A 16966-nucleotide genomic window follows, 5' to 3' on the forward strand; every position below is an offset into this window, starting at 1 on the left:
TTGGTGGTCATTATATTTGTAGCCATATTAATCTGTGTTGAAAAAATCATTGCTCTAGCTTCAAAAACCACGGAGGAAACAGTCCAGTACGTTTGTATGGAGGAATGACTACTCCTGTTGGCTCTTAATCATAAGTATTTCAATAAAATTACTCAATAAAAAAATATGAAAATCGCAACTTACGAAATCTACATTCGTTCGTACGTTCAAAAGTAAAAAGCAACACAATAGTCAATTAGAAACTTATTCTAACTCAATTTAGATTGTTTAGTGTTTCTTATTACTTTTAAACATACGAATATTTAAATTACATTAAAATTTATAATTATATCGGCAGTGATCTACTAAAAAGCGCACTTTCGCCAAAATGATTTTTTTGAAATTTCAATTTGAATTTTCCGGTTTATTTGTCTCCATTTCTTAATTTTTCTTCTAAATAACAATTTTGTACAAGTATCAAAAATTACAATTTTAAAATTTGATGTTTTTTTTTATTTAACATGTTCAATTAATGGCCTGGTTGAGAATTGAGAATAACAATAATATTTCAATATTAAGGTGAACGCTAACATCCATATAAGTATATTAGGCATTTTCAAAATTGCTCATTATAAGCCACTCTACTTAGTCACATACAAAACCCATCATAATTCTTTTTTTCATGTGCACATAGCAAAATATATAGAGAAAGCAAATTGAGCCCGCAGTGCGCGCTGTCAATAGGATTAAAATTACTAATTCTCAGTACAGAAGGCGCCCATGGATTTATTGATCCTTTTTAAGTGGAGTCCAGACGGGATGATCAAATCGACCGATTTGATCAGAAATGAAATTGGCGTCAATCTCCAATTTAATCCCAAATTTTACTTTAATGGTGATATTGGAGTCATCTAGCCGTTTTTTTTTCATATGAGATCGTAGCTTTTAGACTACATTTATCTAATTTTTTCTAGGCATTAAATAGGCAGACTAATGGTAATGTCCTCTCCAAACCTCACCGATAACCGCATGCGATTTGCCACACTGCATTGCGGCATTTGATCAATCAAATAGTAGAATTCGTTGCTCCTACTTGTAGTCAGCAATTATCGTAAATCGCATGCCATTTGTTGCGCCGTCTATAGAAGCCTTAATTTGGGGTTAGCCCATATCCATAGAGCCCCCTGCACGAGCGTTTAGTTTTCAATCATTTTCCCGCCACATCGCGCAAGATGGCGGCGTGTTTAGTAGCCGGACAGGTCGGCGAAGGTCTGGTCCACCTCCTCGGCGATCGCCTTGTACTTACTGCGCTCTTCTAGCACCTCGTCTGTAAGGGTTAGTGGTTAGTAAATGTTCATTGAATGTGTGTAAAATCTAATACAGATGGCGCTGTACGGCTCCGTACATTATAAGGTAATCTTTTCTTTGGCTGGGTTGGCAACTATCAAAATGTATACCTAGATGACGCCAGCATAGGTTTCCCCATTTTCCTATCTGGATATTGACATTATGGAAAATATTATTATACTTATATACTTACTACATAATTTGATATATACTTAACTATAGCTTTCAATACAAATTTATAAATGCTCCTAACTATTAAATATTTAAAAAAATCTAACGTAGTAGGGGCATAACTGTGGTTCATATACAACAAATTGTGTCACAATATTTTCAATAATGTTCATATCCAGGGAGGATTCTAATAAGTACTATATAATAACCCTGATGTTTGATAATTAAGGTACCTATAAGTGTAAGTAATTGGATTTCTCCTCGAATATTTGATTCTCGACAGAATCTAAACGCCAGACTAAAAGTAGACATATTTGATTATAATGCGATTGCAATTTTATCAACAATTCGTGTCATCAATGCGTGCATCTACTGTGTAGGTATTTAGCAAATATAATAAAATACATAAATAAACTACTTACCAATTTAAGCCATTTACAAGCTTGATGAAGCTAGCTAATTACAAAATATAAATAAATAGGCACCTAAAAGCATAAAAACCTACATGTGCTAAAATAAGCTACTTTGGTAACGTTAAATGTGGATATTTCATTTGACTCCAAAGGTCCGTGAATATAAATGGCAAAAATTGAAAACAAATATGAGTGACTTCGGTAACACCTGGCACAATAGATACCTAACGTTTACTGAAATATAGATTTCAATTCAATTCAAATAGCCTTTATTTCTGATACTTAGTATCTAGTTACGGGAACACCCAAATATTCCGAAATATGTTTTTCCGACTTTCATAACCTCGATTTTCATAATCACGATTTTTTATACGTCCGAAATATCGAAATCACGACTTTGAAAACCACGAAAGAAAAAAATCACGACTGCGCTATTTCCGAATACTTAAAATCCGATTGTCATATGAACGAAAGCTTAAAGTTCCGATTATTAAAAAATCCGAATTTTTTTTCCGAATTTGTCTATTCCGAAAAATCATTGACCGATCGGAAATAAAATAATTCGGAATTCAGATTTTCGATCTTTTGTAAACTCGGAATAATGAAATTCGTGATTTTCAAAAGGGAAGTAATTAAATGGTCAGCCGTTTTTAAAATTGATCTGCAAAAAAAAATGCATTTAAATCATTTGGACATGCTAGAACTGCTACCTTTACAGAAACCAACTGCTACTAGAAAAGTGGGTTGGATAGAACTGCAACCTTCACAGAAGCCAACTGCTACTAGAAAAGTGGCTTAGGTTAGAACTGCGACCTTTACGGAAACCAACTGCTACTAGAAAAGTGGGTTAAGTTAGGTTAAAACTGCGACCTTCACAGAAACCAACTCCTACTAGAAAAATGGGTTAGGTTAGGTTATAACTGCGACCTTCACAGAAACCAACTGCTACCAGAAAAGTGGGTTAAGTTAGGTTAGAACTGCGTCCTTTACAGAAACCAAGTGCTACTAGGAAAGTGGGTTAGGTTAGGTTAAAACTGCGACCTTCACAGAAGCCAACTGCTACTAGAAAAGTAGGTTAGGTTAGAACTGCGACCTTTACAGAAACCAACTGCTACTAGCGAAGTGGGTTAGGTTAGGTTAGAACTGCGACCTTCGCAGAAACCAACTGCTACTAGAAAAGTGGGTTAGGTTAGAATTGCGATCTTTACAGAAACCAACTTCTACTTGAAAAGTGGGTTAGGTGAGGTTAGAACTGCGACCTTCACAGAACCCAACTGCTACTAGAAAAGTGGCTTAAGTTAGAACTGCGACCTTTACGGAAACCAACTGCTACTAGAAAAGTGGGTTAAGTTAGGTTAGAACTGCGACCTTCACAGAAACCAACTCCTACTAGAAAAATGGGTTAGGTTAGGTTAGAACTGCGACCTTCACAGAAGCCAACTGCTACTAGAAAAGTAGGTTAGGTTAACTGCGACCTTTACAGAAAGCAACTGCTACTAGCGAAGTGGGTTAGGTTAGGTTAGAACTGCGACCTTCACAGACACCAACTCCTACTATAAAAATGGGTTAGGTTAGGTTAGAACTGCGACCTTCACAGAAACCAACTGCTACCAGAAAAGTGGGTTAGGTTAGGTTAGAACTGCGTCCTTTACAGAAACCAAGTGCTACTAGGAAAGTGGGTTAGGTTAGGTTAGAACTGCGACCTTCACAGAAGCCAACTGCTACTAGAAAAGTAGGTTAGGTTAGAACTGCGACCTTTACAGAAACCAACTGCTACTAGCGAAGTGGGTTAGGTTAGAACTGCGACCTTCGCAGAAACCAACTGCTACTAGAAAAGTGGGTTAGGTTAGAACTGCGATCTTTACAGAAACCAACTTCTACTTGAAAAGTGGGTTAGGTGAGGTTAGAACTGCGACCTTCACAGAACCCAACTGCTACTAGAAAAGTGGCTTAAGTTAGAACTGCGACCTTTACGGAAACCAACTGCTACTAGAAAAGTGGGTTAAGTTAGGTTAGAACTGCGACCTTCACAGAAACCAACTCCTACTAGAAAAATGGGTTAGGTTAGGTTAGAACTGCGACCTTCACAGAAGCCAACTGCTACTAGAAAAGTAGGTTAGGTTAGAACTGCGACCTTTACAGAAAGCAACTGCTACTAGCGAAGTGGGTTAGGTTAGGTTAGAACTGCGACCTTCACAGAAACCAACTGATACTAGAAAAGTGGGTTAGGTTAGAACTGCGACTTTCACAGAACCCAACTGCTACTAGAAAAGTGGCTTAAGTTAGAACTGCGACCTTCACAGAACCCAACTGCTACTAGAAAAGTGGCTTAAGTTAGAACTGCGACCTTTACGGAAACCAACTACTACTAGAAAAGTGGGTTAAGTTAGGTTAGAACTGCGACCTTCACAGAAACCAACTCCTACTAGAAAAATGGGTTAGGTTAGGTTAGAACTGCGACCTTCACAGAAACCAACTGCTACCAGAATAGTGAGTTAGGTTAGGTTAGAACTGCGACCTTTACAGAAACCAACTGCTACTAGAAAAGTGGGTTAGGTTAGAACTGCGACCCTCCCTCCCCTAGAAACTTACTGCTTACAGAAAAGTAGGTATAGGTTAGGTTAGAACTGCGACCCCTACAGTAAATAACTGTTTTTAAGAAAGTAGGTTTAGGTTACGTTAGAACTGCTACCCCCCGTAGAAACGTAGGTACCTTTATTTATTAACAACAAATTCGGAATATCGTTATTCGGAATTTAAAAATAGGAATCACGTCAAATCGGAATTCAAAATTTCGGAATTATGACAATTCGGAATTCGTGATGTCAAAAATCGTAAATGTTAAATTCGGTGTTTCTCCCTATCGGAATTTTTATATTCGGAATTATGTGGTTCGGAATTTAAAAAATCGTCGGTTTTACTATTCGGAAATATAAAACTTCGTGATTTTCATCGTTCAGTAATTACGACAATCGGAATTTTGATGGGTCGAGCATTTAAAAATCGGAATAATAAAATTCGATATTTTAAAATTCGGCATAAAATATTTCGGAATTATGTAGTGTACCCTCTAGTTACATGTATGTATGTATATATATATATATATATATATATATATATATATATATTTACCATGTATTTCTTATCTAGCTTACTATATTTAACATGCAAACTATTTCGTGTATTACATTGCTTGATAATTTTAAAATTTATATTAATTTGAGTATCTATTGCTTCAGAATAAACACAAATTCAATTTATTTAGGCTACAAATATAATGACCACCAAAAAATACTTTGGTACCCTAAATAAAAAAATCATGCTTACCAAAAAAAATTACTGAACACCAAAAAAATAAGGCCTAAAAATACAAAAGTACCACCGTTTTAATTACGACTGCCCTTCAAATTTTATTCAAATACCAAATATATTGAATGACCACCAAAAATCATTAATGATCACCAAATCTTGAAGACCAAATTAATGCGATATTTTCACCTAAATAAACCACTATGATTACCAAAAAATGTATACATATTATCAAATAAAGTAAACTGATGCCAAAATTACTAGCCCCTCCCGCTCAACCCCCCGTACCCCGCACCGCATACCTACCTAACCTAAGTTAAACTGCTATCAGTTAAGTGGGTTAGGTTAGGTTAACACTGTTACGATCCATACAGAAAATAAATGCCACTAGAAAAGTAGGTTAGGTTAGGTTTGAACTGCGACCCTTACAGAAAAGAAATGCTATCAGAAAAGTGAGTTAGGTTAGGTTTGAATTGCGACCCTTACAGAAACCAAATACTACTAGAAAAATGGGTTAGGTTAGGTTTGAACTGCGACCCTTACAGAAAAGAAATGCTACTGGGAAAGTGGGTTAGGTTAGGTTTGAACTGCGACCCTTACAGAAAAGATATGCTACTAGAAAAGTGGGTTAGGTTAGGTTTGAACTGCGACCCTTACAGAAACGAAATGCTACTAGAAAAGTGGGTTAGGTTAGGTTAGAACTGCGACTGTTACAGAAATAAAATGCTACTAGAAAAAGGTGACGAAGTGGATTAATTAATTTCATAGTATTATATTAAATATTTGCACATTTTTAATAAAAATGTGGTTACAATTTTGGTGGTCCTTTACTATTTTTGGGTTTACAATGATTATTTTGGAGTAATTTGCTTTAATAGGATAGCAAGATGTAAAAATTTGGTTATCATTTCACATTAAAATGGGGTTTGAAATTTGGTAATCATTTACAATATTTGGGTTAATAATGATTAGTTTGGTGTTATTTCCTTTAAAAGGATAGTAAAATGTAATAAAATTGGTAATCATTTCACATTAAAATGGTGTTATAATTTTGGTGATCATTCATTATTTTAGGGTGGTAAAACATATTTTTTTGGTATTAAATTTTACTAAATCTGGTGATCAGTTAAATAGCAGCCATTTATTTATATAGTTCATTTATTTGGCACATTTATTAGATATTTCAATTCTTAATTCATTTTGACTAGTACGCATAATACTCATTTGATTATTTAAATTGAAGTTATAGTTAGTATATTTAATTATAAATCGAAATATAGATACCTACCGAATAAACAGAATTATTTTATTTTATTAAAATTTTGTTTAACCCTTCTTTGCATGGTGATGGAAATTTCCATCATAACATTGTCCTATGAAATAAAGGTGCTTTCGGAGGTGATTGATATTTATTTTTAAGACTGTCATGTTTCAACAACATTACAGCGTGAAATGGAGAGTAGTTGTGATAAGATAAATTAACAGAATTATGACATTTCAATTTTTTATTCGCGGGGTCGCCGTTTCGCGCCATTTACGAAAACTGTTGACCTTGTATTCTGTATTCTGAACGATAGTACTGCGAAAATATTGATATTTGCGGAATAATTAATGTGTATCAGGTATGTAATTTAATAACATGTTACTTTTTGTGCATACATTTTCGAAATTGGAACATAAAGTAACTCGAAAGTATGTGATGGAAATTTCCATCATTATGCAACAACTTCACTCGTAAAGTATGGCGAATGCAAATACCTACCCTTCATGCAAGGGTTATACTACAGTTTATATATTTTTTTTTACATTTTTACCGTAATGTGGAGGTCAACTAACATTATCTTGATTTATTTCAAAAATAAATAAAAAATCATGCAAAGAAGGGTTAAATATAGCATTGGTATTAGAGCCAATGTCGTTTTTAAAGTTAATTGGTTAAAAATTTTGCCATTTTTATTAAATTCCATCTTCTTTTCTGAGCTACACTGAACATTAAATTATTCGACTTAACCCAAAGCGGCAACATAGGTACTTAAAACACAAACGCATGATGTCAACAATAAGAATTACGGTTCGAAATCAAATTACATAGAAAGGTATGTCAAATGGTTTAAGTCCTACCTGTGGGTACCTATAGGTACTCGGAACTCGGAAGTGTAGGAGATATATATGAACATCAATGCGATAGGCAGACTTAGTTTACAAATGCATACCTGCAAGTGTGTCTTTTCTGTGACTATATTGCAAGAGAGCTTTCAATATGGGCATTTTTGTGACATCTATTTAGATATCAAGGTATTTAAACAATGATGTCCATGATGGCCACTTGTATTGGCTATTAATCCATGACATTAATGGGATATTACGCAAAACTCTGCGTAGAGGGCGCCACTAGCACACTGAGGGCTTACCGCGAAACACGAAATTTCGTTATCTGCCTCTCTTTCACTCTAGATTGCATATTCGAAAGATAGAGGCACATAACGAATTTTCCATATTCGCGGAAGACTGTTTAAGGCATATGGTTATTATTTAATTAATTAATTAATTAATTAGGACCATTACAATATGTGCCACAGTGCTGTTCTCTGGCGGCAGAACATTGCAGTAATACCCCCTATTGGAAGGATCGTCAGTCATGTAACGAAAAAAATTCTTTTATATGACCTCGAACTCTATTTGATCAGTAGAAATAAAACAACAAGAGCTAATTAATAAATTATTTATTAAATTAAACGAAAATAAATACCGCCATAAACCTATGGTTTGTAATACTTTAAAATCAGGAGTATAAAATATAAATTAAGATACGTTTATACAGATAGTTTGAATCGCGGGCAGATGGTGTTGCCAGGCCAGACTCGGCAGTGCTCGTTTATTCCTTGAGGATAAGTTCCACGAACGCGGTGTCCAGGTCGTCTCCGATGTCCTTGTATTTCTCCTTCTCGGCGACGAGCTCGTCTGTACATTTTAAGAGAGATTAGTCATAAATTAGGAGATAAACGAGTGATTTTTCCTTTTAACGCCCTTTATTTATCATTGAACAGTCAATATAGACTTTACTTGAGGCGTATAAATTACTTTCGTAGCCATATTGGCGCTACAGGTATGTACAGTAACTATTAGGTCTTCAGGATTGGAAGAAACCATTAAATACTCCTGGAATTTTTTATTAGCAATATTTCGCTTAAACATCAATTGCGCCTACTACTTTATTAGGCGTAAATTTTTAAATATACCGTATATTTCCTTGATTTTCTCCAAGTCAAGTATTGCATTTATTAGCAGCGTATGAAAAAAGAAAATGAGTGCTTACATGTCGTGATCCTGTTTATTCCGAAGCCATGCGCCGGTCTTGCTGTTACCTCAAGCGTTTCGCTCGAAAGTCAATCGGTCATGCGGTTTTAGAATTTAGTAGAAGCGTTTGATAATTATATGGGTATGTAAGGTTTATAGGCTTTAAATGCGTATGAGGAAGCGGTTCGGCAGCAGATCAATGGCAGCAAGTGCACAGCTCGCATGTGGCCGGGGGGATGGCGTGAAGAGGCCCATGTACGGGCGGCGGGGCCTGCAGGCCGAGGTCGTTGAACGCGTGGTCCAGCTCCCCTCCGATCTCGTGGAACATCTCCTTGCCCGATATCAGGTCGTCTGCACAAACCGACGCGGTCAGCCCACGGTCGTCAGTGGCACGCGCATGCAACACGGACACTAAACCTAATTGAAATACTATTCCATCAGCTATAGCTCGTTTTTCGTTTAATTTGACGATAAAAAATAGAATTCACATTATAATTGCTACGCCGCAGTTTTGGTTATATAGATCCGAGGCGTATATTTTGAGGTGATTTTTTTTATGATGGTGGCGCGGCTTCGGCTGGGGCCGCGGCGGGGGCACCTGCGGGCGGGGCGCCTTCGGCGGGCGGGGCGCCCTCAGCGGGGGCGGCGCCGTCGGCGGGCGGCGCGGCGCCTTCAGCCGGAGCAGCGGCTGGGGCCGGGGGAGGCGCGTTAGCGGCAGCCAACGCCGCCGCCTCCGCCGCGGCCTTAGCGGCCTCGAGATCCTCCTCCGTCGTCTGCGTGAGATGGGACACGGAGCCCTCGCGCTCGAAAATTCCCTCCTGCGACAGCGCCGCCGCCTGGAAAGCTGCCTCCTCCGCTTTGCGCTGGCGCTCCGCGGCCAGCCGGGCCTGGAGCTCGACGTCGGCGAGCTCCGCGGCTATCCTGGCCTCCTCCATGAGGCGGATGCGGTCCTCCTCGGCGGCGGCGGCCGCGGCCGCGGCGGCCTCCTCGGCGGCGCGCTTGGCGGCCTCCTGGCGCGCGATCTCGGCGAGGCGCTCCTCCTCCTTGCGCTTCGCCTCGGCGATGCGCTCCTCCTCCTTGCGCTTCGCCTCGGCGATGCGCGCGCGCTCGGCGCGGATGGCGACCATCTGCCGCTCGGAGGGGTCCACGCCGGGAATGATCTCCACGAAGGAGTCGTCGAGGTCGAGCCCCATGTCGTTGACGCGCTCGCTCTCGTTGATCACCTCATCTGCGTCAGGCCAGGCCGTCAGTGTCGAGTCGCGGCCGTGTCATGCCCATAATGAACAATGCATAGGATAAGGTCGGGCCATGCCCCGTGCCAATGTACGTTCGATGCTTCCTCGTGATGATTTCGTTTTTGATCATTCCTCTTCCGAATCGTTGATGGATCACAAATGATATGAATAATTACAATGACTTTATTTATAGCTGATAGAATCGATGATATTAGTGAAAGGGAGGTTAGAAGGAGCACACGGATTAGTATCAAAAAAACAACACCGAGTTAAAAATAATGATAATATATATTTATAAACACTTGTGTTAGAATACTCTTAAATTCATTAATTTATTTCTCACGAACTTATCTACCATTTCATTAATCGATAACATTAAAAAGACGGATTCCCCTCGATTTATCGAACGTATTTTAATATTTTTCACATTTTCATAAGTATTTGTATGTATGACCGGCGGGCGGTACTCGACGCGCCGAACCAAAAACGCGACACGGTGCGGTCAATTTCATCGATTAATTTAAATAAATAGCAACAAACTCAAATTATGACACAAGAAAAAATCATACTCGAAACAAAATAGAATATCAAAATACTTCATAGCAAGTATATTCTTATAAATATCATATGCTTATCATCACTCATTAAATAAAACATCTACTTAATCTCTTCTCTAAAATTAAGTAAGAGCTCATTGAATTGCAAACAGACTTGCTAAAGTTGATATCTGAATAATATCAGTTACTGTGGAAATCTTATTTCATTGACGTTGGTATCTATTTTGTTCTACGCTACTGGAATGACTTTAGAGTATGACAAATGCTGGATGTATTTAACATTTTGGTCCCCATTTTGGAATGTCAACTTTTTCCCTTAGAACTAGAGTGCCGTAAGATCTTACTAAGCTGCATACAACGGCCGCAATCGGCTAAATCAGTCACTCTCGATAAATAATGACTAAAACAAATGAGGATTTATACGAGTACACTTCTCAACAAAAAAATATTAGTAAATTTGTGTATCAAATTAAAAAAAATTGCACATGGCAGTGGTGTCGTAGCGAACACTCGACGTTACAATAGAAGCGGCTGGCAATTACTCTATAGCTAGTAACATCTAAGCGCCGGCCGGCTCAGCGGGCATCGATTCTCAAGTCAAAAAAATAAAATAATATCTCTGCCGAGTTGAAAAAAAAACTAGCGCGCGTTCCGCTTTCAAATGACAGTTGTAGGGTCGGGAAAGCGCGCTAGCGTGTCGGGAATCGATATCGATGAGCGGGCGGGCGCGCGGCGGTCACGCGTTCACATGTTCTGGATGTCGTGGAGCGTGGCCTCCATCTCCTCCTGCAGGAGTTTGCTCTTTTCGCGCTCGGCAACCAGGTCGTCTGCAAGGCGACGCGGCCACGGTCAGAACACACAACACATTCAAACATTATCTGTCGTGGTGACATGTAGGGTTATCAGAGCGGCAAAATTTGTTTGATCTTACTCAGACTCTTCATCGCGATATGATCTGAACTTAAATCATCGTTGCATTGAACTCTGCTTAAATACAATGTTAAGACTTTCCAGTCCATATTGAGTTTAAATGAAACTAATAAACGATATTAAATGCATCAATCTCTTTATATGTGTGAAGGAGAAGGGTGCACTTAAAGTTCTATAAAAGTATGAAAATAGTCACCAAACGACAGAAAATATGTGAATCAAAACAAAGAAAAAACAACAGAAATCAAAATCCATGCTTCACTATATAAATACAACGACCGAGCAGTCTAACACAAAGACATGCTAAATTGTGTAATTAAGTATCAGAGCTCACCTACAAACTATTCGTATGATATCTAAGATTTACGATTGAAGTTCTATGTTGCTCAAGGTTGTTTTGTAAATGAGCTCTAATATTGATAATTAAAGTCGAACACACAATCGTTTCGGGCACATCTTTGCATAATTAATAATACGTATATTCAAAAATGGATTTTTAGTGTGTTTTTAAAATACTTTGTTTGACAAAATAATATTGCCATATCGATTACGAATATTACGATACTATTAAATCACCACTTTACATTTTTTTTTCTCGCTCATGTGCCAGTAACAACTGTGTAATCGACGATGCTTAAAAAATAAAATAATAAAAAAACTAAAACTGTTACTATGATTTAAATAAAATCAGTAATTAATAGCGCAATGAAGTAAGTAAATAAGCTTTACGTCAATAGCTGAGCTTAGCTTTGAGAGTCAAGAAGAAAGCCAGTTCTGATGACTGTGCATTAATGATCAAGCTCTGTCAAACATGTTATAACTTGACTTGAGGTACTTTAAATTGACTTAACCGTACTGCTGTAGTGTGTAATAGATCTGGAGAACCTTGAAAACTAGCAATTGGTAGATCATATTATTATTTTTCCTAGATTTTCTTTTTATATTGATACATTTTGACGAAGCATCCATGATAACGATTAGGTTTTGTGTACCAAAATTTGATTATTGCCACTTATATAACTGATAACGCGATTTGAGAAAAGTTATACAGGTATATGTCAGAATAAGACAGAATATAAAAGTTGAACAAATAACTGGATGGCTTACATTATTTTCTCGTTGCTCTAATTTGTATTTTTTTCTATATTCTAGAATGCTTTGTCAAAATGTCATCCGACGTTTCTTATACAATTTCTAATATATTTGAAACAGGAATATATATTACCTTCGAGCCTGTCGACCTCCTTTTGGAGTTTCTGCACAGAGCGCTCAGCGAACTCAGCGCGGGCTTCAGCCTGTAATTATTTAAAAAAAAATTAACATCTGGCCTTATTGCGAAAACAGTCCAATTTAACCAAAAATCGAATAAACAAACGATACAGAATCATAATTGAATTTAACATTTAAAAATTTTAATTGCTTTAAATTGGACTGCTTTCTTTTTAATCGACCAAAATCATGCAAACTTTCTTTGGTTAATTTTATATTGACACAACGGATTCGGTAGCAGTTAAAAAAATCTTTAATTGCAGAATGAATGTATTATTTGAATCGTGAGATTAACTTTTTTCTTATTATCACAAACATGAACACATATCTGACATTGATATATTCTTCAAAATGATTTTCGATAAATAGGCATCAACAATTTATACTAGGAAAATTTATCGATTATACTTGTCCCCACACTAATTAATAAAGTTAAAATGAGAAATAATCGGACAAGTTAATCATAAATCTACATAATTATAATTAAAAAACGTTATACAATTTGCTACCGAAAATCCCAGTACTTTTAAAACTGTTAAATTTCATTAATAATATATCTATAAAAACAAATAACACATTGTTAAAGAAAGCTGAAGCACCACAACTCATGCATTTACCTTCACCGCAAGCAGCTAAGTTGCCGGTCACTAACTAGACAACAATATACCGTTACCCACTACTAAAATACTGTGACTACAAAATATGATCATGATGTGATGCTTATATCTAGTAATGATACTTTATTTGAATAAGAAATATAGAAAAAAAGAGTGTTCAAGAAGACGCATTGCTGGCAGTTTTTCTATACAAAAATGGAATTAAATGTCTGTCTTTCGGCAATTTTCTCCCATATAATTTGTACCTTGTTGTATAAGGATACCGTTAACATACACAGAGTGACTGATGAACGTCTAAATTTAAGAAGCGAAACAATTTTTTATCCAATGAACACATGACTCTTTTACGTCTAAACCAATAGTACATTGTGTATTAAGGGCGGGAAATAAGAAATTACGAACGAGTGTCAATTTTAAGCCCGACGCGAAGCGAGGGCTTAAAATGTTCACGAGTTCGGAATTTCTTTACCGCCCGTGGCACACACAATGTTTTTCATCACACTTGTAAGGAAAAAAAGGAGAATTAATAAAAACAAACTTCTGTATAAAACACTTTTCCGCCCTAGGGCGAAAATTTCAATTTCCCGCCCGCAAGCCCTACGTGTAAATAAGTGTTTTTCATCACACTTGCTCGGAAAAGATTTTTTCCGCCCTAGGGCGAAAAATTCAATTTCCCGCCCGCAAGCCCTACGTGTAAATACATCTTTTCCGAGCAAGTGTGATGAAAAAGTACAATTTCGAATTCAGAAACAATCAAGATCCCGTATTCAAACCCAACCCTTTTTTTATATAGAAGTACTGTCAGATGGCGTCTCCATACAACTTTATCAATATTGGTACTTATTTTCTCCGCGCCAAATCACTGAACCAGAGTAACAGCTATACACACCGCGCTAAGACAACAGGGGTTGTATAGATGTTTCTCTGTCCCGTGTCCCGCGACTCACCTGCGACAGTTTAGCGGAGAGGCCGTGGATCTTATCCTCCACGTGCTCACGGGACGCCATCGCCTGACACACACTGGTATTTACTCACAGCTCGAGCACGCCCGTTGCGATTGTACGATTCGCTTGTACCTGACTTTTCCAGACGTCTTTTTTACCAATCTCATAGTTAAACCGTTAGAAAATATTGACACATTTAGGGTATACATGGTAGTAAGGGTCTAGAGTCCTTCTACGCTAACTTCGCACCAACTTGAACACAACGAAGTGTGGAGTGTCATTATAAACGTGATATTTTCATAGTTTGACATTAATGATGACATATCCGCACTTTGTCATTGCAAATGCAGAGTTAGCTTGTTCTGACACTATACACGGCAGTAATGGGTCAATATCACAAGCATTTCAACCGCCTAATTTCTTTGGACACATTTTTGACGTTATTTTATGATATTTCTGAATTGTTTAGGTTCCTCTACCAAACAACCAAAATCGTAACTACTTTGAAAAAAACTGGTATCTTGTTCTGTCCACAAAAATAAAAATTTGGTAACTATGTATGTTATGCATACAGAGTTACTGCGTTTTAACTTTCGAGTAGCAGTGCGAGATACGAGATTTTTTTCAAAGTAGTGACGAAATATCATCAAAAATGTTTTCAAAGATATAAAAGGGACAAAAAAGCTTCTGATTTTGACCTTGAGATGTTACATTTAAGCCTTCATTAGAAATATTAATAAGACACTTGGAAAATAAATCATGAAATCTGGAGAAGACAAGCACAAGTTGACTAAGGGAATATAAAGCGTACAGTCACAATACAGGCGCAAGACATACATAAACATAAGGGATATAATTATTGCACAGAGGATAGACCTGTACATACATAGATGAAGCACCAACCGCTGCTCGGGTCTACACCATACCTAGCCTAAGGACGCATTAAACTGTGCGAAGATCCTAAGAATGTCACGCAAAATTAGCACCAATTGAGTCACTGAACCCGCCGTCTCAAAGCTGAGGGCCTTCGCGGTAGGCCGGTTCGACATGTTGCCTTGCCTCCCTGTCACACTTACGTACGAATTTACAAGTGCGACAGAGAGGCAACACTTCGAACGTGGTTCGCGGTAAGCCCTAGCTGCTCCCGACTAAGGTTCCGCTCTCATTTTAAAACCAATAATATGGCGGCGGCTAGGTTCGTGTACCTCCAAAAAGATCGAGGGTCCCTCGACTTGTAACGTGACATTCGCCTAAGTCCCTCTTCACACAGTTTAAAGCAAAACTACAACCCCAACATGATGGCGATGGATGATCCTATCTACAACCTCAACCGCTATCTACTCTCAGACCGCGGTTTACCTCTCTCAGTTGTGCGTCCAGAAGTTTGACCTGCCCCTCGAACGTCTCTTCCCTTTGCGTAGCCTGCGATTGTTACTTATTAACGAAAAAACACAACACGAAAACGAAACTTCATGCACACACAGCGTTGCTTTATGTTACAGTGTTTTTGGCAACGCCGCGCGTAGAAAACAACGGATATACACTAGATTAGAACGCTAGAGAAAGAAAACAACAACAGCCAAATAAAAAAGTGAGAGGAGGGTAACGTAATACGAAAAGTTTAAAGACGCACTACGTTCTATGCCTGACTGACATTTGCTAATGCACCATGTGGTCAATACGCATATCAGAATTGTTACGCGTCGTTTTCGACGCCGACTCAAACTTGAGCGTTTTTGTATGTGAATCAGGCATAGAAAACACACTACAGTGAGGCAGTATGCAGTTAGGCAAGCGATCAGTCGACGGTCTGGTCGCATTCACACCTCCTTTAGGCGGGTGGTGAGGGTTTTGATCTGATTTTTGTACTCCTCCTCGCGTTGGTTGGCCTGTATTAAATTATCAGCTTAGTTATTGAACTCCTCTATTTGAAATAACCTAACAAGTTAGTTTACACATGATGTCTGCATTTACAATCGTTCTACAAATATTATGTCAGGACTTTAGGTTAATTCTAATCGTTTGTAGAAGATAAGACCTGGATAAAATTTTGGTTGGTGCATCATAATCTTAAAATTTTACATTATTAAAGGACATTTCAGAAATTACTTTTGTCCAAACATTGGACGAAAAACAATAAAGTGTTTTTCCACCGGCGAGATGAAAAAACAATATTTATTTATTTATTTAGATGAATTCTTGTAGAGCCTCTAACAACAATATTAGAGCTCCAGTCAAGAAGATTTCGAATCGCTGCGCCTTTATTTCAATACAAAAAAAATTGACGCTAATGCAAATAGTTAAACCCGATTCAAAAATTGTTTCATATTTCATTTTACTTATTAAATTTTCAGTGCAATCAAATTTTCCTATATATTTACTCGTAGTTTATATAAAGAAGCCGCGTTCGGAAACCTACCTCATGTACTTCGGCAATCTAAGCGCGCATTAAAGACAAGACAATAAAGTGTAAGTGGTAGATATGTCATGTGCTATATCCGACTATCAAATTATAAATATGTTTATCGGCTGTGATGTGACCTATTTTACATATTCGTTGCGCTGCGTAGCTATCTGAAATACATGCTACAGAACCTATCTTTAGAATTTTATAAATAAACTGTACAAAGATATCAAACAGGTGCTTTCAATGTTATATAGTTATTTACCATTTTTTTTACTCCATTTTTCGTATTTTAGATTTAAGTATCTTTAGTATTTAGTAGAATCAACAACAAAAATTTATTGTCATCTGATAATTTTGAAATTCGACCTAATTATACACATATAATACCTAATTTTATACCTACCTGAGAGTGGTACAAAAATACTATAAGAACACGCATTGTCTTTAACGCACGCTTAGATGTACTTGTATAGATTGTACAGAACAAGGTT

At 37.5% G+C, this 16966-nt stretch overlaps 1 protein-coding gene across 35 annotated transcripts in view; it reads right to left on the reverse strand.

The window, feature by feature from the left end:
* Positions 1-650: 650 nt before the first annotated feature.
* The window catches only part of LOC134798906 (tropomyosin-2), a 54732-nt gene continuing 38416 nt past the window's right edge, over positions 651-16966 (reverse strand). For 6 of the 35 annotated variants that reach the window (XM_063771301.1, XM_063771302.1, XM_063771303.1 and 3 more), the window contains 4 exons: positions 15895-15957; positions 12464-12533; positions 8536-9744; positions 7928-8180 (listed from right to left, as the gene is read on the reverse strand). In XM_063771301.1, coding sequence (XP_063627371.1) covers positions 9071-9744; positions 12464-12533; positions 15895-15957 — 807 coding nt within the window. In that variant the 3' untranslated portion in view covers positions 7928-8180; positions 8536-9070. Of the gene's footprint in view, positions 1307-7927; positions 8181-8535; positions 9745-10020; positions 11136-12463; positions 12534-14071; positions 14135-15427; positions 15491-15894; positions 15958-16966 lie in introns of those variants that run through there. The other 29 variants (XM_063771317.1, XM_063771318.1, XM_063771320.1 and 26 more) reach the window with 11 other exon arrangements.

This window comes from Cydia splendana, chromosome 17 (assembly GCF_910591565.1).
Source record: "Cydia splendana chromosome 17, ilCydSple1.2, whole genome shotgun sequence".
In the NCBI taxonomy this organism is placed as follows: domain Eukaryota; kingdom Metazoa; phylum Arthropoda; class Insecta; order Lepidoptera; family Tortricidae; genus Cydia; species Cydia splendana.